This window comes from Emys orbicularis, chromosome 2 (assembly GCF_028017835.1).
Source record: "Emys orbicularis isolate rEmyOrb1 chromosome 2, rEmyOrb1.hap1, whole genome shotgun sequence".
Taxonomy (NCBI): Eukaryota; Metazoa; Chordata; order Testudines; family Emydidae; genus Emys; species Emys orbicularis.
Genome location: NC_088684.1, coordinates 239,266,264 through 239,291,558, shown reverse-complemented (window position 1 = coordinate 239,291,558; position 25,295 = coordinate 239,266,264). Strand labels below are relative to the sequence as shown.

Sequence of the window (25,295 nt, the reverse complement as noted above, 5' to 3'; positions counted from 1 at the left end):
CTTAATGCAATTAAAATTTTTAAAATGTTAGTTATGCTAAAAAAAGGACAAAAGGGGGGAGTGTAAAAGCAAAAAATAAAATAAAAAGGGGGGGGTTAAGCTGCCATTTAAGTATCAAAAACAAAGTAACTGTTAAGCTAAGTCTTAGCCTAATATCGCAGAACCTATAAAAGCAAAGCTTATATCAAAAGCAAATAAAGACAGCAAAATAGTCAATGTAACCCAGCCTTAAAATAGCTATAGTTAAAAACAAAAATACAAAATACAAAAATAAGCAAAACATAACATAAACAAACTACAAATGTTTTAAATTAATACATGCCACTAAACTATATAAATGCTTGTGTAATATTGCTTGTACTTTAAAAAAACTAAAACAAAAATGCTCTCTGTCAGCTACGTTCTTCCCTTACAATTGCATGTCCTAAATAAAGCTGTCTCTCATTTTATTGCTTCCAACCTAAAAATAAAGTTTGTTTCTTCCACAACAGTTAAATACTGAAGCTTTATTTATAAGCTCATGTCCATTCAAGTTACCATCGCATTTATTTCAGTCCACTACTATCAGTTCTGTTCAACTTCTAAATAATTGTGGTCATCTTTTACTTATAAAGGAGGTTTAAAAAAATAATGCAATTTGCTTTGACTTTCCCTGGTCTTCTACCAAGTGATAAGTGGGGCCCTTATATCTTACCAGGTTACTGCAGGAATTATTTGCCAACTCTTCCCTTTCTCCTCCTCTCACTTTCCCTTTGCTTTCCTGGTTTATACTTTTTAAAGTTGCTTATTAACATTACAGCTGGTCAAAATTTTTCAGATAGAACATTTTCCCATCATAAAATGCCATTTCATCAAAATCTAAACTTTCTGTGGGACTGTGTCAACCTTGACAACATTTTATTTTGGGGGGAAAAGCATTTTGATAATGCTGAACAACATGTATTTACAATGCTTAGCACAATGTGGCTCCAGTCTTGGCTGGGGCTTCTACACACAAAAAGAGCAGAACCTCTGTTTTACAAACTAATTGGGGACTGAGGAGTTCATAACATTGAAAAGTTCATAAACTTGAATATCTCGAACTGACAGTAGGTACAGTGCGAGTTGCAGCATGGTGCACTGCATCACTTTCTCCTTATCCTTCAAACCACAGCAAAACATTTTCCAACACACTGAAGGCCTCAAAATGTGAAGGGATGTCAACTTGTTCTTCATCAGATCACATTCATGCTGTGATTTTCTACTTCCTTCCCACAATATGGGGGGGTGGGGAATGATTCCTGTACCTGGTAGTTTGTCAGATTGGTGGTCATAAAATCAAGGTTCTACTGTAATAATAAAATGGCCTGATTTTCTGATGTACCAAGCATCCAACAACTCCTGGAGATTTCAAATAAGAGTTGTGGGTGCTTAGCATCTTCAAACTTCTGATCAAGACTTTCCTATTTAATTCTGCTTATATTCTTATATGGCATTCATTGCTATAGTATCTGAGTTCAACCATAACCACAACTAAACCTGTGGCCAGGTCTACTCTTGAAAAGTCGTTGCCAGTAAAGCTATACCAGTATACTGCACCGGCAAAATGCTCCTAGTGTGGATGCAGGAGTTGTTCCTGTTCCCACTGAAATGGCAAAAATTCCATTGACTCCATTGGGATTAACAGTTTGGGGCTTGGGCCAATCATGTATTTGTGCTTCTCACCTTTTCCCCCCTGCTAATCTAGAGGCACAGACTTCTGAGCTATGGAAGCCAAGACTTTATAAACTCTCAGGAAGAGTCAGTCGCTGTCCCAATGTGTTTTGTACAATGCCTAGCATAATGGGGACTGAAGTTGAGTCCTGTAATAAACTTTACAACAAGAAATAACGCAATGGTAATGAGAGCGTGGGGCCCTAGAAATAAACAGACTTGAGGTGTAGGGTTTTGAGCAATATGGAAGTGCAGCTGTAAAGTAAAAGGTAGTGGTGGTGGGGTGAAGAAAGCGATGGGAAACATTGCCTTTTCTTTCAAAGGGAATTATATCATTTTACCCTGAACCTTGTGGGGGGGAATGAAAAGAGGAATCATCACTCAGGGCCCATGCCTGGACTCCTTAATCAGGCAAAACTACCACTGGTTTCCCTGACTTTCCAAAAACCTTGGGCACTCAGATTCCAGCATGATGAGGATGATATCAGCACCCAGATGGATGGGAAGATAATTATGGGATTTTGTTTTTGCACAGTGGAAAGGGGTGGGGAGCCACAGGGTACTGTAAAGTCTGCATAAATTTTCCCATAGTAACTGATAGACGTCCCTACAAATGTGGTGAAGAATCTGAGCTTTGGGATGTTTTTCTGAATCAACTCTCTGAACTTTTTAGGAGACATTTAAAATAATTTAAGCAGGAAAGAACCACAACTGTAGGCTTTAGTCCTTTTACCCATTTCTGGTCCACACAGAAATGGTTTTCTTGTTTTGGGTGGGGGGTAACTGTGGGGAAGGAATCACTGATAGGAGATGTGGAAAGGGGGCCCCAGAGCATTACCTTGAAACCTGATCCTTCGGTACGTGGAGGAAGGGAAACAAGGTAGCTGAAAACTGGGCGGCGGGAAGCAGCCTGCTGTTTATAAAGGGCAGGGTAAAGCGGGCACTGAGGTTTAGGAAGTGCAGCGTCTGGGACACACCACCCCGGGGAGTCTGCCTTGATTAGGGAGTGAAGGTAGGTGTGGGCACTCCGCAGTCACACCCGCTCTGGGAGCAGCGCAGGGAGCAGCGGGCAGGTGAGGCTCAGACCCGCTGGGACGGGGACAGTCTCCTGCTGAGGAATCTCTCCCATCCCCCGAGACAGGCTTTACCTAGCTGCCTCCACAGTCACACCCCCCCGCCCCGGGCAGGAGGCCGCCTGGGGTCGGCCCAGGGCTGAGCGATGGGGAAGCTCCAGCCGCTCTGGCGCCAGCGGCGTGTCCGAGCAAACCCCTCGCCCAGCCCCTCCGCGCTACTCGCTCTCCTCCCACGGGGGCTCAGCGGCGCTCCCCGGCCGCCGCACGCGGGCAGCGGGGCACCTTCCCCGGCAGGATCGGGGCCGCGTCTCTGGGGGATGCGCGCTCCATGGCCAATGGCAGCTCGGAGTGACACGCACCAAGGGAGCCCTGGCCGCTGGGACTGAAAGCAAAGGGATCGTGGCCACTGCGGGGGGCGGAGGTGAAAGTAACCGGGTCCGATCCTGTCCGCCCTGCGGGACCAGACAAGTGTAGTGTATTAAACTGCTCTGGGTAGGACTGTGTTACTGGTAGCAGTTACCGATAGGTAATGGGTTATAAGAAACTGCTATTGTAGTAAACTGCTATCTGATGTAGCAGATGCCTACAGGTAGCAGTTTCTTGCAGTATAGTGTATGTGAAATTGCTACGTGTAGAAATGTGCTATCTGTAGCAGTTATTTATACGTATAGATTGTAAGAAACAGCTTTTGTAAAAAGATGCTACTTCCCTCATAGATCATATTTTCTAGACCTTAATTTTTTTCCCCTTCTCTGGACTCTTTCCAATTTTTACTCCAGTTGAGACCTAATCAGCGCAGAGTAGAGCGGATATCCCAGACTGATGTTCTGGTTTTTTGCATAGATCCCTTTCCACAGTACTGATATCCAGCTTGTGGTCCACTATGATCCCCAGACCCCTTTCCGCAGTACTCCTTCCTAGGAAGTCATTTCCCATTTTGTATGTGTGCAGCTTGTTATCATTCACAAACTTTATAATTGTACTCTCTATGCCATTATCTCAATCATTGATTCAGATTTTGAATAGAAACTTATCCAGAACTGATCCCTAGAGAGACCCATTTGCTATGCCCTTTCAGCCTGACTCAGCCCTTTCAGCCTGTGAATCACTGATAACTACTGTCGGAACTGTTTTCCAACTAGTTTTGCACCCATCTTATTTTAGCTCCATCTAGGTTGCATTTCCATAGTTTGTTTATGAGAAGGTCATGTGAGACCTGTAACACTGCAATCTGATTAAGCTAATTCCTACAGATAGCAGTTTCTCACACCGTAGATATGTGAGACTGCTATCTGTATCAATGAGCTATATCAGATGGCCTTTGTATAGCACAGGGGTAGGCAACCTATGGCACGTGTGCCGAAGGCGGCACGCTAGCTGATTTTCAGTGGCACTCACACTGCCCAGGTCCTGGCCACTGGTCCGGGGGGCTCTGCATTTTAATTTAATTTTAAATGAAGCTTCTTAAACATTTTAAAAACCTTATTTACTTCACATACAACAATAGTTTATTTATATATTATAGACTTATAGAAAGAGCCCTTCTAAAAATGTTAAAATGTATTACTGGCACACGAAACCTTAAATTAGAGTGAATAAATGAAGACTCGGCACACCACTTCTGAAAGGTTGCCGACCCCGGTATAGCACTGTCATTCAGAGGTTCCTATTGCACACAGTTCCTGGGGTAATCTTTATGTGTTTGTGCATTCCTTCAATAAGCCACTAACATTGTCTGGCCTCATCCAACAGAGCATAAGAACATAAGAATGGCTGCACTGGGTCAGACCAAAGGTCCATCCAGCCCAGTATCCTGTCTACCGACAGTGGCCAATGCCAGGTGCCCCAGAGGGAGTGAACCTAACAGATAATGATCAAGTGATATCTCTCCTGCCGTCCATCACCACACTCTGACAAACAGAGGCTAGGGACACCATTCCTTATCCATCCTGGCTAATAGCCATTAATGGACTTAACCCCCATTAATTTATCCAGTTCTCTTTTAAACCCTGTTATAGTCCTAGCCTTCACAACCTCCTCAGGCAAGGAGTTCCACAAATTGACTATGCACTGTGTGAAGAAGAACTTCCTTTTATTTGTTTTAAACCTGCTGCCCATTAATTTCATTTGGTGGCCCCTAGTTCTTATATTATGGGAACAAGTAAATAACTTTTCCTTATTCACTTTCTCCACATCACTCATGATTTTATATACCTCTATCATATCCCCCCTTAGTCTCCTCTTTTCCAAGCTGAAAAGTCCTAGCCTCTTTAATCTCTCCTCATATGGGACCCGTTCCAAACCCCTAATCATTTTAGTTGCCCTTCTCTGAACCTTTTCTAATGCCAGTATATCTTTTTTGAGATGAGGAGACCACATCTGTACGCAGTATTCAAGATGTGGGCGTACTATGGATTTATACAAGGGCAATAAGATATTCTCCGTCTTATTCTCTATCCCCTTTTTAATGATTCCTAACATCCTGTTTGCTTTTTTGACTGCCACTGCACACTGCGTGGCTGTATTCAGAGAACTATCCACAATGACTCCAAGATCTTTTTCCTGATTATTTGTAGCTAAATTAGCCCCCATCATATTGTATGTATAGTTGGGATTATTTTTCCCAATGTGTATTACTTTACGTTTATCCACATTAAATTTCATTTGCCATTTTGTTGCCCAATCACTTAGTTTTGTGAGATCTTTTTGAAGTTCTTCACAGTCTGCTTTGGTCTTAACTATCTTGAGCAGTTTAGTATCATCTGCAAACTTTGCCACCTCACTTTTTACCCCTTTCTTCAAATCATTTATGAATAAATTGAATAGGATTGGTCCTAGGACTGACCCTTGGGGAACACCACTAGTTATCCCTCTCCATTCTGAAAATTTACCATTTATTCCTACCCTTTGTTTCCTGTCTTTTAACCAGTTTTCAATCCTTGAAAGGATCTTCCCTCTTATCCCATGACAACTTAATTTACATAAGAGCCTTTGGTGAGGGACCTTGTCAAAGGCTTTCTGGAAATCTAAGTACACTATGTCCACTGGATTCCCCCTTGTCCACATGTTTGCTGACCCCTTCAAAGAACTCTAAGAGATTAGTAAGCCACGATTTCCCTTTACAGAAACCATGCTGACTTTTGCCCAACAATTTATGTTCTTCTATGTGTCTGACAATTTTATTCTTTACGATTGTTTCAACTAATTTGCCCAGTACTGATGTTAGACTTACCGGTCTGTAATTGCCAGGATCACCTCTTTTTTTAAATATTGGTGTTACATTAGCTATCTTCCAGTCACTGGGGACAGAAGCTGATTTAAAGGACAGGTTACAAACCATAGTTAGTAGTTCTGCAATTTCACATTTGAGTTCTTTCAAAACTCTTGGGTCAATGCCATCTGATCCCAGTGACTTGTTATTGTTAAGTTTATCAATTAATTCCAAAACCTCTTCTAGTGACACCTCAATCTGTGACAATTCCTCAGATTTGTCACCTACAAAAGCCGGCTCAGGTTTGGGAATCGCTCTAACATCCTCAGCCGTGAAGACTGAAGCAAAGGATACGTTTAGTTTCTCTTTACTTTATCGTCTTTAAGTGCTCCTTTTGTATCTTGATCGTCCAGGGGCCCCATTGATTGTTTAGCAGTCTTCCTGCTTCTGATGTACTTAAAAAACATTTTGTTATTACCTTTTGGGTTTTTGGCTAGCTGTTCTTCAAACTTCTTTTTGACTTTTCTTATTACATTTTTGCACTTAATTTGGCAGTATTTATGGTCCTTTCTATTTACCTCACTAGAATTGATTTCCACTTTTTAAAAGATGCTTTTTTATCTCTCACTGCTTCTTTTACATGGTTGTTAAGCCATGGTGGCTCTTTTTTAGTTCTTTTACCGTGTTTTTTAATTTGGGGTATACATTTCAGTTGGGCCTCTATTATGGTGTCTTTTGAAAAGTGTCCATGCAGCTTGCAGGGATTTCACTCTAGTCACTGTACCTTTTAATTTCTGTTTAACTAACCCTCTCATTTTTGCATAGTTCCCCTTTCTGAAATTAAATGCCACAGTGGTGGGCTGTTGCGGTGTTCTTCTCACCACAGGAATGTTAAAAGTTATTATATTATGGTCACTATTTCCAAGCAGTCCTGTTATAGTTACGTCTTGGACCATATCCTGCGCTCCACTCAGGACTAAATCGAAAATTGCCTCTCCCCTTGTGGGTTCCTGTACCACCTGCTCCAAGAAGCAGTCCTTTAAAGTATTGAGAAATCTTGTCTTTGCATTTCGTCCTGAGGTGACATGTTCCCAGTCAATATGGGAATAATTGAAATCCCCCATTATTATTGAGTTCTTAATTTTGATCGCCTCTCTAATCTCCCTCAGCATTTCATCGTCACTATCACTGTTCTGGTCAGGTGGTCGATAATAGATCCCTCATGTTATATTCTTATTAGAGCATGAAATTACTATCCACAGAGATTCTATGGAACATGCGGATTCACTTAAGATTTTTACTTCATTTGAAATACAGAGACACATTTGAAATACAGAGACATGGTAAATATTTCTAGCCTCAGATACAAATGTTACATGCATACAGGTTGGATAAACACAGTCAATAGGTCTTCAGTTTTGCAATGATATCCCACATCAGCCATCTTGCATAAAGTATATATTAGCTATGTCATATCCATATCATAAGCATATTTTCATAAAGAATGTAGAGTATAATGTCACACCCCACATGTATGTTTGTTGATCGGCAAACAATAAAGGAGCATGCACCTTTGGGTGCAAACGCTCATGACAATAGTGCAGAGCCATGCAAGTTCCATGATTCTGTGTGAGATGGCAGACAGTGAGGAGGGCCAGGCAGCTTAGTGGGTTTAGAAAAAAAGGTATAAACATTATGTATACATTTATGTATGGGATACATATAAAATTAGTGGATGGTTAACAATGCATTATAAGAAGTTGGATCCCATGGCCACAACCACCCCTGTCTGACCTGTTTGGTACCCAGCATACACTGCCAAAACAAAGCTTCCCAAAATACAGTGGGATATCTATTCATGGTGCACCTCACTCTGACTCTATACAAGTGCTTCTGGTGAGTACCCTGTCTGCTGAGACAAGGAGTACAGGAGGCATGCACACAAGTGACATAGTGACTCTATGCTGACATAAGTTGAGTTAACCCCGATCGCAGCAAGTTTGAGCGCTTTAAAGCGATAGTGTGGACAGGCTCGGCTCCCAGTGCTCGGAGCTAATCCCCTCATCGAGGTGGATTACCGGGAGCACTGGCACTCGCAGCAGCGCTTTGAACTTTGTAGTGTAGACATAGCCTCAGTAGGTTAGATCAGACAAAGAGGAGTTGCATTGACTAGGCATTGGGATGCCTGTGCCTTTAAGAACCCAGCCCTGGGAAGCCGATGCTGAGAGGTGCTGTCTGTGAGAGGGGAAATAAAAAAAGCCCCTTTGCCCCCTTCCATTTTTGCAAACACGGGTGTCTCAATGCCACTGGGGTAACTGTTACCCTCTGTGCCGGGTTTTGCCCTCTGACACCTTCTGCCAGCGCCTCACCCCGAGCTTAACTCCTGATCCTCCCCACAGCCCTGATTTTCCCTTTAGCCCCTTTCCTAATGCTGCATCCAGCTGCTTGACCCCCCGACCAGTAAATTTCCACCCCCTTCTCACACCCTGGCCCAGGGCCGGCTCTGGCTTTTTGGCCGCCCCAGGCAAAAAAGCCTCGGCCGCCCGCCCCCCCCCCCCCCCCCGCGGGGGGGGGGGGGGGGGGGCGCGGCCGGAGCCGGGGTGGGGCGGCGAGCCCCGTTGGGGGCTCCGCCCTCCCGCCGGGGGGAGGGCGGCCGGAGCCCGGGGCGAGGGTGGGGGGAGGGCGCTGGAGGGGAGGGCGGCCGGAGCCCTGGGAGGAGGGCGGCGAGCCCCGGCGGGGGCTCGGCTCTCCCCCCCCGCGGCCAGAGCGCCGGGGGCAGGGCGGCGAGCCCCGGCGGGGGCAGGGCGAGGAGCCCCGGCGGGGGCTCGGCTCTTCCCCCCCCCCCGGCGGCCAGAGCGCCGGGGGCAGGGCGGCGAGAGGGCGGCGAGCCCCGGCTGGGGCTCGGCTCTCCCCCCGGCGGCCAGAGCGCCGGGGGCAGGGCGGCGAGAGGGCGGCGAGCCCCGGCTGGGGCTCGGCTCCCCCCCCCGGCCAGAGCGCCGGGGGCAGGGCGGCGAGAGGGCGGCGAGCCCCGGCTGGGGCTCGGCTCTCCCCCCGGCGGCCATAGCGCCGGGGGCAGGGCGGCGAGAGGGCGGCGAGCCCCGGCTGGGGCTCAGCTCTCCCCCCGGCAGCCGGGGGGAGGGCGCAGGGGGAGGGCGGCCAGAGCGCCGGGGGGAGGGCGGCGAGCCCGGCTGTGGCCCCGCTCTCCCCGGCGGCCCGAGCGCCGCGCCGCTCCCCTCCAGGTGCCGCCCCAAGCACCAGCTTGGTTGCCTGGTGCCTGGAGCCGGCCCTGCCCTGGCCACCCCCCTCCTCCGATTCGCCCCCTTTGCCACTTTTTAACCCGTCAAAAGCAAACCGCAGAATCTTATGGCTAATAAGGGCAGGGTGAAGGGCAGTGGCTTCAGCAGATGTACTGAGCATGCTCGGTACACCGTAAGTAGCACATTACTACGGAGAGCACTTTAATACACTACATCCGCCGCCGCTACCGCAGCGGAGCCCCAGGCCCTTTAAATCTCTGCCAGAGCCTCGAGCCCTGGAGTAGCGGCGGCAGCTGGGATCCCCCGGGGCTCTGTTGGTGATTTAAAGGGCCCGGGGCTCCACTGCGGCCGGGAGCCCCAAGCCCTTTAAATCACTGCCAGAGCCCCACTGCCGTTACCCCAGGGCTCTGGCAGTGGGGCTCGGGCGGTGATTTAATGGGCCCGGTGTGGTAGTGGTGGGCGGCTGGGAGCTCCTAGCCCTTTAAATCACCCTGGGAACCCTGGGAAGGCTATGAATAGCTCAGCTTTTCCCGCTATGTGGGAGAGACCAGTTGGGAAGCAGAGGGGAGAGCAGGGCTGCCTGCAGTCTGCCAGCACAGCTCTTCCAGGCCCAGCAACTGGCCTAACTTGTAACCCCAGCCTGCAGAAAAGCCCCAAGAGGGAACAATCCTCCTGTCGCTGCCTGCCAGCAAGCTTAGGAGATAGCCTGTCTCTCCTGCCATTCACTGCTTCCAGCCTGCCTGCCCGGCAGCCAGCCCACACGAGGTCCAGGATTTTAGAACCCATGGGTTCCAAGCTTTAAAGACTGTCAGCACTGTCAGAAGGGAGTGGGCGGTTAGTCCATTTCCATTGATCCCTAGGCAGGACCTGCTTGCCTGAATCAGTCTCCTGACCAATCAGCCAGAAATGGAACCTGAGGGGGTATCCTGTATTAGGTCATGGCTACACTTGCAGATGTAGAGCGCTTTGAGTTAAACCAGCCTTCGGAGAGCGCAGTAGGGAGAGCGCTGCAGTCTGTCCACACTGACAGCTTCAAGCACACTGGCGTGGCCACATTTGTGGCATTTGCAGCAGCATTAGGAGCGGTGCATTATGGGCAGCTATCCCAGCATGCAAGTGACTGCAACGTGCTTTTCAAATGGGGGAGGGGAGTGGAGTGTGACAGGGAGTGTGTTGTATGTATGTGGGGGGAGAGAGAGTGGGGTTTTGGGGGGCTGAGAGGGGATTATGGGACATTTCCGGAGGCCGATCAGAGCATAGTAATGCAACACCCCGTTCACACTGGCGCCGCAGCACTCCAGCGGGGGCGCATCAAACGTTATTCCACTCGCCGGGGTGGAGTACCAGGAGCGCTCTACGTGCCTTGCCAGTGTGGACAGGTAGTGAGCTAGAGCACCCGTGGCTGCTTTAATGCGCTCTAACTCGCAAGTGTAGCCAAGCCCTTAGAGTTATATGGGCAGTTGGGTTGTAATTTTGCACCATGAAGGCACATTGCATCTGCGGAAGATTTTCATCTACCTGGATCATCAAGACCTGCACTGCCAAAACAGTATAATAAAGTGTGTTTCTAACAGCATCTCCTTACAGGCCTGCAACATGTCTCCACATGCACCACCTGAGATGTGGGGGACAGACAGAACTTGGGGTGGGGGTGGGAAGAGACACTTTTCTTTAGGAACATTCAGAGAGTGTGTGGTCACGTGACCTAGCATGCCTCTCGGCAGAGCCTTTAGTAATTACAAAGCATTACTGATCTCTAATCATTTTAATCATTTAATATTTTCACTGATTGTCTATTTCTCTTTGGTCAAGTCCTTACATAAAGTTTATAGTTATTGTTTTTAATGTGTTTGCTTGTGTGAGTTTGAATTATTTGTGAGTTCAAGTGCTGTAGACACAGCCTTAGTGTGGTTATCCCTTGTCTCACTGGAAGCACTACCAAGTAGCTTGATCCTTTAGCATACCAGGAGGGGGAGGCAGGCACCTACCAGCAGCACAGCAAAATGATCCCAGGGTGACCGAAACTTTGGAACTGTCCAAAAACTGTGAGGTACCCCGCTCCTGTTTGCACTGCATTCAAGTACTAAACCAGCACTGAAAGGGGGGTTACATCTCTACTTTGTTAAATAAACTTTTGCTCATTTTCAGTATAAACGTATCTAAGTGTCATGTGTTAAGCAAAGAGGTGATCTGAGCTGGAACTGGTAAGCTGGGATGTACTGTTCCCTTCCAAACAGCAAATCTGTAAATACTGTGAGTTTGCAGTGGAGCAGGGGCTTCACAATCCAGGGAGATGCTCGGAGAGCTCGGGGGTTGGAATGTGCCTATTGCTAACCTGTAAAGAGACAGCAGGGCCTGCATAGGCCTAGAGGGGAGTGCTTGTGTTGCCTGTGGTCACTGGAGTTGGGGAGCTGACCCCCATCAGGCACAGACAAGGCTTTCTCGTGCTAAGGGCAGGTGGCCACAACCCTGGGTACCCCCAGGAAGCAGGCCGCATTGTTGTCCTAATTTTTAAAAATGAACATAGTTCTTTAGAAAAGTAATTTACCCTGATGTAAAAGTAGTATGTAATGATAAATATTTTTTCTTCCCTAGAAAAAGTTGTTGAAAGGAAACAAATAATTAATAAAGAAACATAAACATATCTTAATGTGAACTCTTTGAATGGCTATTGTCTCTGAAAGGTTGTGCTGTTTCCTTGTGTATGCAGATTTTACCCAAAGTGATTTGGTTCTGCAAGTCTAATAACCATACAACAGAATAACACAATGAAGGATGATTTCATAAATTGCACAGAAAAGGAACCACCTAATCCTAGTAAGTTTTTCGGTTAGTTGTTTCTTCTTTTGAATGTTAGGCTAGTTGTTGGAAGGATGTACTCCATTGCCACGAAACTAAGCCACATTTTGAATATTGTCTGGTAGCCATGAGGGATTTCTATGGAAAAACTGATCAGCCCTCCCGTCGTCCTCCACAAATCATGCTACTCTGGCTATTAAGCTTTCTTCTGTGGTGTCTTTACCCAGCGAGTATGGACCCTTCTTGGGGATCTATGTGGAGGAAACTGCATTCAGAAAATATTCTTAGCTAGCACTGAATACATGTATTCTCTTTTAACTTAATCACAGCACTGGCTGGGCATAGCTCTGTGTGGCCTTTCTACCAACTTAAGTGACCCTGGTGTGCCTAGTGAGGCACTCTAGTTTGAAAATAACTAAGGCTCCCATCCTGCGAGCATTTATGCACATGAGTAGTCCCATTGAGTTTCAATGTGGCCGCTCACATGCCTAAAGTTATTTACATGCATCAGCAATGGGGCCTAAGCATGCAAATGCTCCACTATGTGAGTCAGGAGCCAGTTAACTGCATTTGATTTGTTATATAATCAAAACAAACATAATAGTGTCCTGTAAGTCTCTACAAAGGTGTTCTAAAACTAGTGTTGGAAAACACAGTAGTTATAGTTCAGGTTGAGATAGGATAGACAGCTAGAGTGTTGTGACCTTCTTTTATCCTGTAGTTCACAGTCACCTCACTATTCCATTGTGATTCTTCTGTCTGTTTCGTTCATCCACTTGTTATTTCTCATCCTATTCCTTGATTATAAACTCTTTTGGGCGGAGATCCTCTTTTTTTTGCTTGTGTTTGTACAGCCGTAGCACAGTAGGATTGAGGCCTGTAGGTACTACTGAAATACCAACAAATAATAAGATGCCTGTTCCACTCTAAGGCCCCAATCCTGCAAAGACAAAGGCCTGGTCTACACCTAAAAGTTAGGTCCACCTAGCTACATTTCTCAGAGGTGTGAAAAATTCATGCCCTTGCGAGACATAGGTAATCCGACCTAAGCCCCAATGTAGACACCATTAGGTTGACAGAAGAACTCTTCCATCAACCTAGCAGGTGGATTCACTAATCCCTTCCATCATTGTAGTAAGTGTATATGCTACAGAGAGCATAGCTGCAGCTGTGCCCCTGTAGCACTTCTAGTGTAGACATACACTTAGGCATACCCTCAGTTTTTGCAAGACTGAGGCCCAAGTTAGTCTTTAATGACTTCCCTTAAAATTAGTTTGTTTGTTCTCAGCTTGGATGTGATTTTTGGGGAGGAAAAAATTGAAAGTGATTGAGCTGTTTCAAGAGCATGAGAAAAATGTAGTTTTCCTGATTTAAAAAAATCAACTGTTTTGGGGCTCCGATAATTCAGAAAGGGATTTAATGTGCTTCATAAGAAGCTGACTTAAAAGACCTTACTATTTGTGAAAGCAAAACCTACTTTCCCCTCCACAGAATCTGCAAGGAATGGCTATGACAATCCTGCTTTCCAACATGATGAAAAACCTGAGCAAAAAGACCAGTTACAGAACAAGAAAAAGTAGGGGTTCCTTGATCTTAATACACTGTTAAATTTCTTGCCCTGCCTTTCAAGAAAGGGCCTGGATTAATTTTGCATTAATCTCTTTAGAAAGAAAAACGAGAAGTCAAAGGAAAAGATGGTTGGCATTTTGAAATTGGTTAGTGCATAGTTTATTGGTTTGATTTATATTTCTCATTGTTCCTTTTCTTTGCCTGTTGTACGTTTTCAGTGATGAGCTGCCAAAATCTTAACAACCGGTTCCCTACTGGGTCTTCGGTGGCACTTCGGTGGCAGGTCCTTCATTTGCTCTGGGTCTTCAGCAGCACTTTGGCGGCGGGTCCTTCAGTGCCGCTGAAGACCCGGAGCGAGTGAAGGACCCGCCGCCGAAGTGCCACCAAAGACTTGGAGTGCCGCCCGGTGAGTAAGCCCCATGTGTTTTTTTACGTGTTCTTTTTTTTTAGTCATCCCTGCCGGGGCCCTGTCAAAACTGTTCGAATTGGGCCCTGCACTTCCTATCAGGGGCCAGGTAGGGAAGGCTGTGCCTCCCAAAACAGCTGTCCCCCTCCATTTGACACCCCCCCCCACATCCTGCCCCCATCTGCCCCCCTCAGAACCTGCAATCCATCAACCCCGCCTGCTCCTTGTCCCTTGACCACTCCCTCCCGAGACCCCCCACCCTAACTACCCCCCCAGGTCCCCACCCCCTACCCAACTCGCCCCGCTCCCTGTCCCCTGACTACCCCGATCCCTCTCCACACCCCTTATTGCAAAACTGAACTAAGTGCTTTGATGAAGCAGTTTTTACAAGCACTAGTATGAATTGAAGCTAGCAGTTACATGAATTTAATCTCTGTTCTGTGGATATGATGAAAAGCTTGGCAAGAATTTAGACAGTAGCCATGGCAAACGTTACAGAACACCATTGTGGGTAAGGGATTATATAGCTACTGCCAGTGGCTGTAAACAAAAGAAATGATGTTTTAACAGTTAGCCAGTGAGAAACTATAGTATTTCCATTATTATACAAACAGGTCTTAAAGTCACTGCCTTTCTTCCTGATGTTAAAAGCAATTACATTGGTTAATAATATTCAAAGACAAGTTTTGTGTTTCCTATTCACAAAGTGTAACGGACAGATCCTCTTTAGAATGCTGGGTGATATAGTCTTACCATTATCTCTCCAGCTATTTTTCTACGTAAAATAAGTTACATATTTAACCCTGTCTGAAACAGAGAGACAGATTAACATGAATAGATAACATAGGCTTTAAAAACAGAACTATAAACTGGAGAAAATGAGGCAAAAATAGAAAGGAAATGTAGAGGAGAGGATTTTGCTAGGGGAACAACAGCTATTATTTAGAACATATAGACAGACAACTCACTGCCCCCCGGGATCCCATGCCTCTCCCCTCCCCAATTCCTCCCCCCACGAGCCTCATCATCCCCCGATTCCTCTCCCCCAGCTTCGTCACCCCCTGATTCCTCCCCTCCCCGTCTTATCTTGGGCTCTGGCAGGCTGCGAGCTGCAGTCTGATTCCCCTGCAGCGGTGGCGGCTGCTGCTGGGAGACAAGATAACTTGGCTCTGTGCAGCTGAAGAGCCGAGCGTCCTTTGCCCGAGCGCTACCGTCCCCCGGTTTGCCTCGCAGCCCCCTGATTCCTCCCCCCGAGCCTCATCACCCCCGATTCCTCCCCCCCCCCCCAGTCTTATCACCCCCCGATTCCTCCCCTCCGAGTCTCGTCTTACCTCGGGCTCCCGCAGGCTGATTGAATCAGCTCCGGCAGGCTGAGAGCTGCAGTCTGATTCAGCAGACAGTGTTTCAGCACTAGCACCATAACGGAGTGAAATTCACCCATGTTAAGGATTGAAGTGAAGCATATGTGGTAAGAGCCTTGCCCTGGCTCTCTCAACTGGAGCTAATTTTACCATTAGTGCATATTGTCTTATGAATTATCCAGGGAAACAAGTGCTGTGTTTTTCTTAAATGTGATAACTGCTACATACCCGTTTCTATTGGTAGGCAGCAGCCAAATGTTTGTCAACTACCTGTTCTTGTTTACATTTTAAATGCACTGAGTAAATATGGGATGTAGTAGAATGCACACACAGAGGCAGTGAGTTGCACAGGTGATGTTATCACTTTGTGGAAAATGTAAGATAGATTCTTTTTTCTGCAAATTAGGGGATTCATGCTGCCAACATGTCCAAACTCCCTCAATAAAAACTGGCCTAAAACTGTGTGTAAGCTTTTTCAAAGTGCATCCCAAATGTTCTTTGCCTTCACAGTATCTAATTCATTGCTTCATAAAGTGTTTTGGGATACCCAAATCGCGAATGGTGCTATGTAAAAACAAATCCTATTCTATGTGTCTTAGTAGGATATTGTCACAATTATGTGAATTTGTCAACCTTCAATTAATACCTTTTTCTTTATATTCATGTAGTTTGGGTATGCCGATTGGCTGGATATCATTTTGATGATAATAGGTTTGATTGCAGCTGTTGCGAATGGAACAGGCCTGCCACTTTTAATCATTGTCTTTGGAGAGATGACAAACAGATTTGTGACGATTGGCCAAGCATTAAATATGTCTTCTGGTAAACAAAGTTTGTTCAACTTCTGAAATTATTTGTTAGGGTCTCTTATTTACTGGATTGGCAGAGATTCAGGATGGAGTGCTGCTGTGGTGTTAAAAGCCATGAAGAGCATAGTGAATTCAATAATATAATATATGGAGATATACCTATCTCATAGAACTGGAAGGGACCCTGAAAGGTTATCGAGTCCAGCCCTTACCTTCGTTAGCAGGACCAAGTACTGATTTTGCCCCAGATCCCTAAGTGGTCACCTCAAGGATTGAATTTACCACCCTGGGTTTAGCAGGCCAATGCTCAAACCACTGAGTTATCCCTCCCCCAAATTCTGAGCAGTCCTTCCTTTTTACCCTGCTGTATAGTACAGTAGCAATATAGACACTTGATAAATTACAGAGCAGTACATTTGGTAACTGTAAAACAATGTACTACTTTCTATAGCTTATAGTTAATCCATGGAATTCACTGTCCCAGGAGGTCACCAAATCAAGTTCTGTGATTGGATTTTTAAAACAACCAAATAGGACCATTAATACTACTTTGCCTTTATAAGAGCTAAGCTTCTGATAAGGGCAATCATAACTTACCCTAAAATATATGTGCTGACACCTGGAAGGGGTCTCCTATTTCTCCCAGGTCTGAATAGTTTTGCACCTTTGGTTAGGTGCGTTATTAGTGAAATTTACCTTTTTGCAGACAGCCAGCAAAAGGCTGAGCCACCACTTGGACCCCACTTGGGCCCAGTTTTGATGCTTGGGTGGAACCTAAGTGGTACATAAAAATCGGAGTTATGGTGTCTGCATGGATTAATTTTGCCTTATGTGAGGTAGAAGGGGGAGTTATCAACTTCTGAAAAATCAGATATTGGCCACTGTTGGAATCAGACAGTCAGAACAGATGAAGCTATGATCTGACCAGTGCCCATTGACGTAGTGAGCTAAATCCATGACATCACTCTGCAGTAACCCTCTGAGCTGACTCAGAAGTTTGCCTTGTTTGATCCTCCACTGGAAGGATGATGGCCACCATGAAAGTTATAAATCTACAGAGCTGTTGCAGGGAGTGTAGTGTCCTACAAAACACCCATAAGATTATGGCCTTAAACCGCCATGATTTCTTTTATGCCTGTTCTAATAAAACTGAATATTTTTCTTTGTTACTGTTAATCTTTTAGCTGTGATGAATAGTAGCTCTACTTGTCCAGCAATTCCAGGTTTGGATATAGAAGCTGAAATGACCAGGTAAGAACCTCTGCAATTATTTTCATAAGAATAGCACAGTGTAGTTTCTATATTTTTTTGTCAATTAGGCTGTAAGCCAAATTTGGCCCTGAATTACATCCCATTGGCTTCAGCAGGGTTGAATGTGACCTGATGTGTCTAACTTATCTTGCAAGATGCAATTGACTTTATGGACTTTTACTGTTTTACTACAGGTTTGCCTACTACTATGCAGGTATTGGCTTTGCTGTAGTGATACTGAGCACGATCCAAGTCTGGACATTTTTGACCTCAGCTGCAAGACAGACAGCAAGAATCCGACAAAAGATTTTTTTCGCAATACTTCACCAGGAGATGGCTTGGTTTGATACCAGCCAGATTGGAACGTTGAACACCCGACTGACGGAGTGAGAAGGCTCTATTTATCTATGCATCAGGAACATGAGCCAAAAAGAAGTCTGATGTTTCCCTTTATAGAATTAGCTACAGGGAATTTCCAGGAAACCTTTTTAACTAAGACCCAAAATATTACTGCTGTCTGAGGGAGGAATTCGTTATCATTTTTCACTTCATTTTCAGAAAGCAACAGAGGGTCCTGTGGCACCTTTAAGACTAACAGAAGTATTGGAGCATAAGCTTTCGTGGGTGAATGCCCACTTCATCAGTCTTGCGTCTGATGAAGTGGGCATTCACCCACGAAAGCTTATGCTCCAATACTTCTGTTAGTCTTAAAGGTGCCACAGGACCCTCTGTTGCTTTTTACAGATTCAGATGAACACGGCTACCCCTCTGATACTTCATTTTCAGAGTTTCAGTGACATTTCCATTGCGAGGACTTATCCTGTGAAATGCAATATCTTACTCATCTGACATTGGCTTTGTAGTGTCTATGAGCTATTTTGCAAACTACTGTAGATAAACAGCTCTGCTGTCTCCAGCTAGTTTACAAACACTGAAACCCCTGACACTGTATGAAATGAAACTGCACTCATAGTTATGGGCACTATGTTATCATGTTGAACCTGATCCAAACCAATTAAAATCATTAGGAATCTTTGGATCAGGTCCCTTGTGCAGGGATTCAGAGGAAGGTATGATCAGGGTATGAAGAGTTTATCCAGATTTAAGTGTTTGCAGGGAGGGATATGCCCGGTTTTTGTAAGATGTGAGTCCTGAAGGGAATGAGAGAGGCTTGAATTTCACCAATTCTAGCTCCCACATATGTAACTAGCAAGAGAAAATTAGTGTGACACACAATGGTTTTGCAAATAATAATTTACTAACACTGTGCTTGTCACTGTATAGAATGCAAAATGGAGATATTCCTTGCCTCAAAGATCTTAAAATCTAATAACAAAATTGAAGAAGATAGGATACATAGGGGAACTTGGAGGAAAAAGTAATGTAAAGGTTTTGGGGGTGAATTTTTGTGTTTGTGTGGATTATTCCTTTTGGATATTGCATAAATGAATTGGGTCACGTGTGAATGAGCAGGGGTAGCAATGGCAGAAGTCTGTCTAGAGGTTACATCACAGAAAATGAGTTGTGATCTGCTAGTTCCTAGCCCCACAAAGAGCCATTACTGCCGTTCAGTATCCATGTCCAAAATTCCTACTAGCCAATGATTTGAACAGTTAAACTTCTGACAAGCTTCTCTCCAGCAAAACAGAAAAATGTGTGAGGAGGAGGCATTCATCAAAGTTAACAAATCTCTTTTTTAACTAACAGTGACATTAACACCATCCAGGAAGGCATCGGAGACAAGATCTGTATATTTGTACAATTCTTTGCCACGTTTCTGACAGGGATTGTTATAGGATTCGTCTACGGGTGGAAAATGACTTTGGTGATTTTGTCAGTTAGCCCTCTCCTTGCTGCAGCAGCAGCAGTTGGATCAATCGTAAGTGCTGGGGGAAAACAAATAAGAATTCTACTTCTAAAAACAGATTGAGAGGGAGTGAACCCCAAAGCAACATGACCCCAAAGTTTGGAGAGCATGGAGAGCAGCCCTTCTCCTACTCCACTGGCTCCTGCCCCAAAATTTGCAGAGCTCTGTCTACACTGAGCATCAGCAGGCAGGCATTGGCATGCCATGGAGGCCTGGACTGCTTCCAGTCACCACCACTCATCACATGGGAAGAGGATGATCAGCATTCATCAACTGTAACCACAGTAGTAGATATTGCTTGTAATTCACAGAAAAATTTACCAAGTGTTTCCATTTATAGGTTGTATTTTGTTTTCTCTCCCCCCCCCCCCCGCCCCCGCCCCCGCCCCCAAAGCACTGAAAATGGTGGAGGAAGAAACAGGATTGTGACCTATAATTAAGATAGCTAAGTTATTTACATGGCCTCCATTACTATAGTTTGAGTGCCACACAAGCTTCATTGTGTTTAGCCTCACAACACCATGCAAGATAGGGGATTCCCATGTTACACATGGAGAAGTGAAACACAGAGTGAAGTTACTTACCCAAAGTTGCACAGGAAAACTCTGTTGGAGTGGGGACTTGAACCCAGGTCTCCTAAATTCCAGGCTCTTTCCCTAACTGCTTGATCACCCCTTGTATCAGTACATAATTTACACCACTTAAATAGATGGCAATGAAATACTTTCCCTTTTCCCCCCACCCTCCCAATTTTCCAGTTCCTGGCATCATTCACTACAAAAGAGCTGACTGCTTATGGTAGAGCAGGAGCTGTGGCAGAAGAAATTTTGACTGCTATCAGAACAGTGGTTGCTTTCAATGGACAGATGAAGGCATTATCAATGTGAGTTTTTTTTAACTAATTATTGATTGTACATAATATTTGGGAAAGTGATGTGGTTATTTTAAAAAAATCAAAGATGATCTGTCAGTTTATCCCCCAGACAGCTGAGAAGTTCAGATGAAGATAAATATGAGCATATGGAAGGAGATGTTTTCTGTCACCCATGAATATTTGCAATCACTCAATTGACCTACATTATGGAGGGGCATTGTAAGGCCCAATTTCCCTCTGACACTAACCTGAAGTTGAATTTGGAAGCTGAAGCTATAGAAAATGCATTCTTCTCTAAGGCTCCAGTTCAACAAAGCACTTCTGCAAATACTTTAAGCACATGCACACTCCCACTGAAATCATTGATTAAAGTGTTTACAATTACAGTGTCCTTGTCTCACAGGGGTTAACTAGCATAATATGGTGCTTAATTTGTATTTGATTGCTTGCTATTGGCATATATCTTGGTAACTTAGCTCATAAGAATAGTTCCTGGCTTCCAACAGCGTTCATCAAGAGCAAACTACTGCCAGGTTGTGGAATCAAAGGGGATTCTGACTTCTGTTTACTTGTTTGGTTTTATCTAGAGCACTTTTTCTTCAACAATTGAGTGAGCACTAATTCTTACCTTTGCGAGCTGATATTCATAGAATCCTAGAAATGTAGGGCTGGAAGGGACCTTGAGAGATCATCAATTCCAGCCCCCTGCACTGAGGCAGGGTCAAGTATACCTAGGCCATCTCTGATAGGTGTTTGTCTAACCAGTTCTTAAACACCTCCAATAATGGGGATTCCACAACCTTCCTTGGTAACACATTCCAGTACGTAACTATCCTAATATTTAGACAGTTTTTCCTAATATCTAACCTAAACCTCCCTTGCTGCAGGTTGCCCATATTATTTCTTGTCCTGTCTTCTGTAGATATTGGGAACAACTGATCACCATCCTCTTTGTAACACTCCTTAGCATATTTGAAGACTGTTAGCCAGGTCCCCGCTTAGTCTTCAATTTTCAAGACCAACATGCCCAGTTCTTTTAACCTTTCCTCAGGTTTTCTAAACTTTTTATCATTTTTGTTGCTCTCTTCTAGACTTTCTCGGTTTAGTTTGTCCACACCTTTCCTAAACCGATACACTACTCTGGCACAGGCCTCACCAGAGACAAGTAGAGTGGAACAATTGCCTCCCATGTCTTAAATATGATACTCCCCTGAGTGCACCCCAGAATATTATCTTTTTTTCACAACTACATCACGTTGTTGGTTCATATTCAATTTGTGATATACTTGAATTCCCAGATCCTTTTCTGCAGTACTACTGCCTACCCAGTTATTCCCCATTTAGTATTTGTGCATTTGATTTTTCCTTCCTAAGTGTAGTACTTTGCACTTGTCTTTATTGAATTTCATGTTGATTTCAGGCCAATTTTTTCAATATTACATAAGAATGGCCATATTGGGTCAGACCAATGGTCCATCTAGTCTAGAATCCTGTCTTCTGACAGTGTCCAGTGCCAGATACTTCAGAGTAAATGAACAGAACAGGGCAATTTTTGATTGATCCATCCCGTCATCCAGTCCCAGATTCTGACAGTCAGACGTTTAGGGACATCCACAGCATAGGTTCCACCCCTGACCATCTTGGCTAATAGCCATTGATGGACCTAGCCTCCATGACCTTATCTAATTCTTTTTTGAACCCAGTGATACTTTTGGCCTGGCAATGAGTTGTTGACTGCATTATGTGAAGAAGTACTTCATTTTGTAAGTTTTAAACCTACTACATATTAATTTCATTGGGTGACCCCTGGTTCTTATGTTACATGAAGGGGTAAATAACAGTTTTCTATTCACTTTCTCTTCATTCATTATTTTCTAGACCTCTATCATATCCTCTCTTAGTCATCTCTTTTCTAAGATGAACAGTCGTCTTTTTAATCTCTCCTCAGCTGGAAGTTGTTCCAAACTCCTAATAATTTTTGTTGCCCTTCTCTGTACCTTTTCTAATTCTAATATAGCTGATTTGAGATGGGGCAACCAGAACTGCACACATTATTTGAGGTGTGGGCATACCATGGATTTACACAGTGGCATTATGATATTTTCTGTCTTATTAGCTATCCCTTTCCTAATGGTTCCTAACAATCTCTTAGCTTTTTTGACAGCTGCTGCACATTGAGCAAATGTTTTCGGAGAATTGTCCATGATGTCTACAAGATCTTTCTTAAGTGGTAGCAGTTAAATTAGACCCCATCATTTTTTATGTATAGTTGGGATTGTTTTCCAATGTGCATTACTTTGCATTTATCAACATTGAATTTCATCTGCCATTTTGTTGCCCAGTCACCCAGTTTTGTGAGATGCCTTTGTCGCTCTTTGCAGTCAGCTCTGGATTTAACTCTGTTGAATAATTTTGTATCATTTGCAATTTTTGCCACCTCATTGTTCACCCTCTTTTTCATATAATTTATGAATATGTGAACAGCACAGGTCTCTGTACAGATCCTTGGGGGACCCTGCTATTTATCTCTCCCCGCTGTGAAAACTGACCATTTATTCCTACCCTTTGTTTCCTATCACTCTTATCCCATGTCTTTGCTTAAGAGCCTTTGGTGTGGGACCTTGTCAAAGGCTTTCTGAAAGTCCAAGTACACTATATCAACTGGATCACCCTTCTCCACACACTTGCTGAAACTCTCAAAGAATTTTAATAGATTGGTGAGGTACAATTTCCATTTACAAAAGCCGTGTTGACTGTTCCCCAACATATCATGTTTATCTGTGTGCCTGATAATTCACTCAGAGCAGCCACATTCCGAGAAATAACACCAGAAGGCAGGCCTACTGTTGACAATTATTAGTCCAGATCCTCTGTTGATGTAAAATCAATGAAGCTGTGTTGATTCACACCATCTAAGAATCTAGATAATTGATTTTTATGGCAGAAAACCCTGGAAGCATGAAAGGAAGCTCGGGAACTGAATGTCATCTGGGTACATACCAAATTTAACATTTATCATCTGTTTTCAGATATGATGTTAACCTAGAGAATGCTAAGAAAGTTGGAGTAAAAAAATCCATTACCACCTACACATCTTTGGGTTTCATAGAGTTTATTTTATTTGGAGCCTTTGCTCTTGCACTTTGGTACGGAACCAAACTCACAGTGGAGGAGAAAGAGAATTATGACATCGGACGTGTGTTAATTGTAAGTACAGCACAGTATAGTCCGATTAGCTGAGGCAAACTTTTTAAAAATGATCTATAAATTAGAGAAAATGCTTTGTTGTTTAAGTACTGCATAAAAAGATCTATAATTTCTACTCGGGCACAAAGTACCCATCAAACTAAATGTTAATATATGTTTAATATAAATCAACAGAGATGTTGAATCTACATATTTAAGACCTCAAAGTTCCGTAACAAATATCTCATTTGGTCGCTGTCTGGAGTGGTTCACGACCATGAGTGCCTACCTCAGGGCAGGCTGTCAGAAAACAGGGCAGAGACAGGGCCACCCAGAGGGTGGGGGCAAGTGGGGCAATTTGCCCCGGGCCCCACACGGGCCCCGCGAGCCCTGGCCCGGCGGCGGTCTGGGTTCGGCGGCATTTCGGCAGTGGGGGGCCCTTCAGTGTTGCCGAAGACGTGGAGCGACTGAAGGGCCCCCCGCCACTGAAATGCCGCCGAAGACCCGGACCGCCGCCGGGTGAGTACAAGCGCCACAGATCCTCCACTTTGCCCCAGGGCCCCTGAATCCTCTGGGCGGCCCTGGGCAGACACCCCAAACTGGTGGTGTGTTCTATAATTAGATTTCACCAAGCCAGTAACAAATGTGAATTCCGGGATCACTATACCAGTCTTACCATGGAGTCACAGGCAGACTCTCCAGTCTATCTTGCCACCCAGACAAACTTGACTTCATGATAAAAGGTCATTTACACCAAAAATCACACCACATTCAGGTTGCTTCCAGTCCCAGAGAATAATAACTTACCCCACATTAATTGGTATCCTATATTTTATACCAAAGACAATGCTAGTAGACAATGCTACAGTAAACTAACTAAAGGTTTATTAGCTAAGAAAAGGTAATAAGAATTATTGAGAGATTAAAGCAGATAAAATATATGTACAGATGAGTCAGTCTATAATTCCAAATGGTAGCAGAGATGTAGTGATCTGCCAGTTTCCCAAAAGTCTCTCAGGGCTACCCAGAATAACTCGGGAATCTCCATCTCCCTGTTCATTTATTCTGCCCTGTTAGAACCCAAACAGTGCAGAGATGAAGGATTTGTCCCTGAATCCATACTCATAGTTTTCGTCCCACAGAAAACAAGCTGACAGGGTCAATACCCCTGTTGGCTTTTCCTTTGATGGCAGAGAGTGAGGAATACATTTGGAGTCTTTGACCTTCGATCATCACACACAATGACCACTTGCTTTGAAATTAACACTTTTCTGTTAAAGTTCTTCATTTGCATTCCACAAGGCGTCTTTCTCATTTGATGGGTTATTTACTGACAGGGGCATACACTATGTGAATGTTTGCTACAGTATTATAATGGGATCCAGATAAGTGAAAACAATGCATTAGTTAAAACAATGCACTAACATCCCATTAGTTTTCATTAAGTTTAAACACCAAATACATTCTTATACATTTAACAATCACTTTGCACTACACTAATACACAAGTGAGTCGGCCTGGCTTCCAGCTATGCATCTGTAAGCATTCAGTGAGGTCTGGAGCTTTGGCATGAGCTGGCACCTGGTCTGCCAGTGTCACAGCCATGTGACCATCTTTCATTTTTTTTAAATCTCTGCAAGGGATTATTGTACTTTACCAATACTTTTAGATTATTTTTCCTTTGGAAAGGAATAAGGCCCTGGTCCTGTAAAGACTTAGGTACGTGCTTTATGCACTGTGAGTAGCCCCATTGACTTCTGATGAGAACTTGACTTCAGTGGAACTAGTCACAGTGTATAATGCTAAGTGTGCGCTTTGAAGGATTGGGGCCTCAGGAAACTGTGGATTAACTCTCTTTGAGGACGCTGAGGTTTTTAATATTGCAAAGAGATGGAGAGATGTCTAATTTCACAATTTATTCTCTTAATGGGAGTTAATGA

The 25,295-nt window shown here is 44.4% G+C and overlaps 1 protein-coding gene across 1 annotated transcript in view; it reads left to right on the top strand.

Moving 5' to 3' along the window:
- The window catches only part of LOC135873829 (ATP-dependent translocase ABCB1-like), a 95,245-nt gene that overhangs the window by 21,353 nt on the left and 48,597 nt on the right, over positions 1–25,295 (top strand). Inside the window, exons 2-8 of the mRNA XM_065398442.1 lie at positions 16,037–16,171; positions 16,257–16,281; positions 17,362–17,428; positions 17,623–17,814; positions 19,136–19,307; positions 20,054–20,178; positions 23,199–23,376. Coding sequence (XP_065254514.1) covers positions 16,037–16,171; positions 16,257–16,281; positions 17,362–17,428; positions 17,623–17,814; positions 19,136–19,307; positions 20,054–20,178; positions 23,199–23,376 — 894 coding nt within the window. The remainder of the gene's footprint in view (positions 1–16,036; positions 16,172–16,256; positions 16,282–17,361; positions 17,429–17,622; positions 17,815–19,135; positions 19,308–20,053; positions 20,179–23,198; positions 23,377–25,295) is intronic.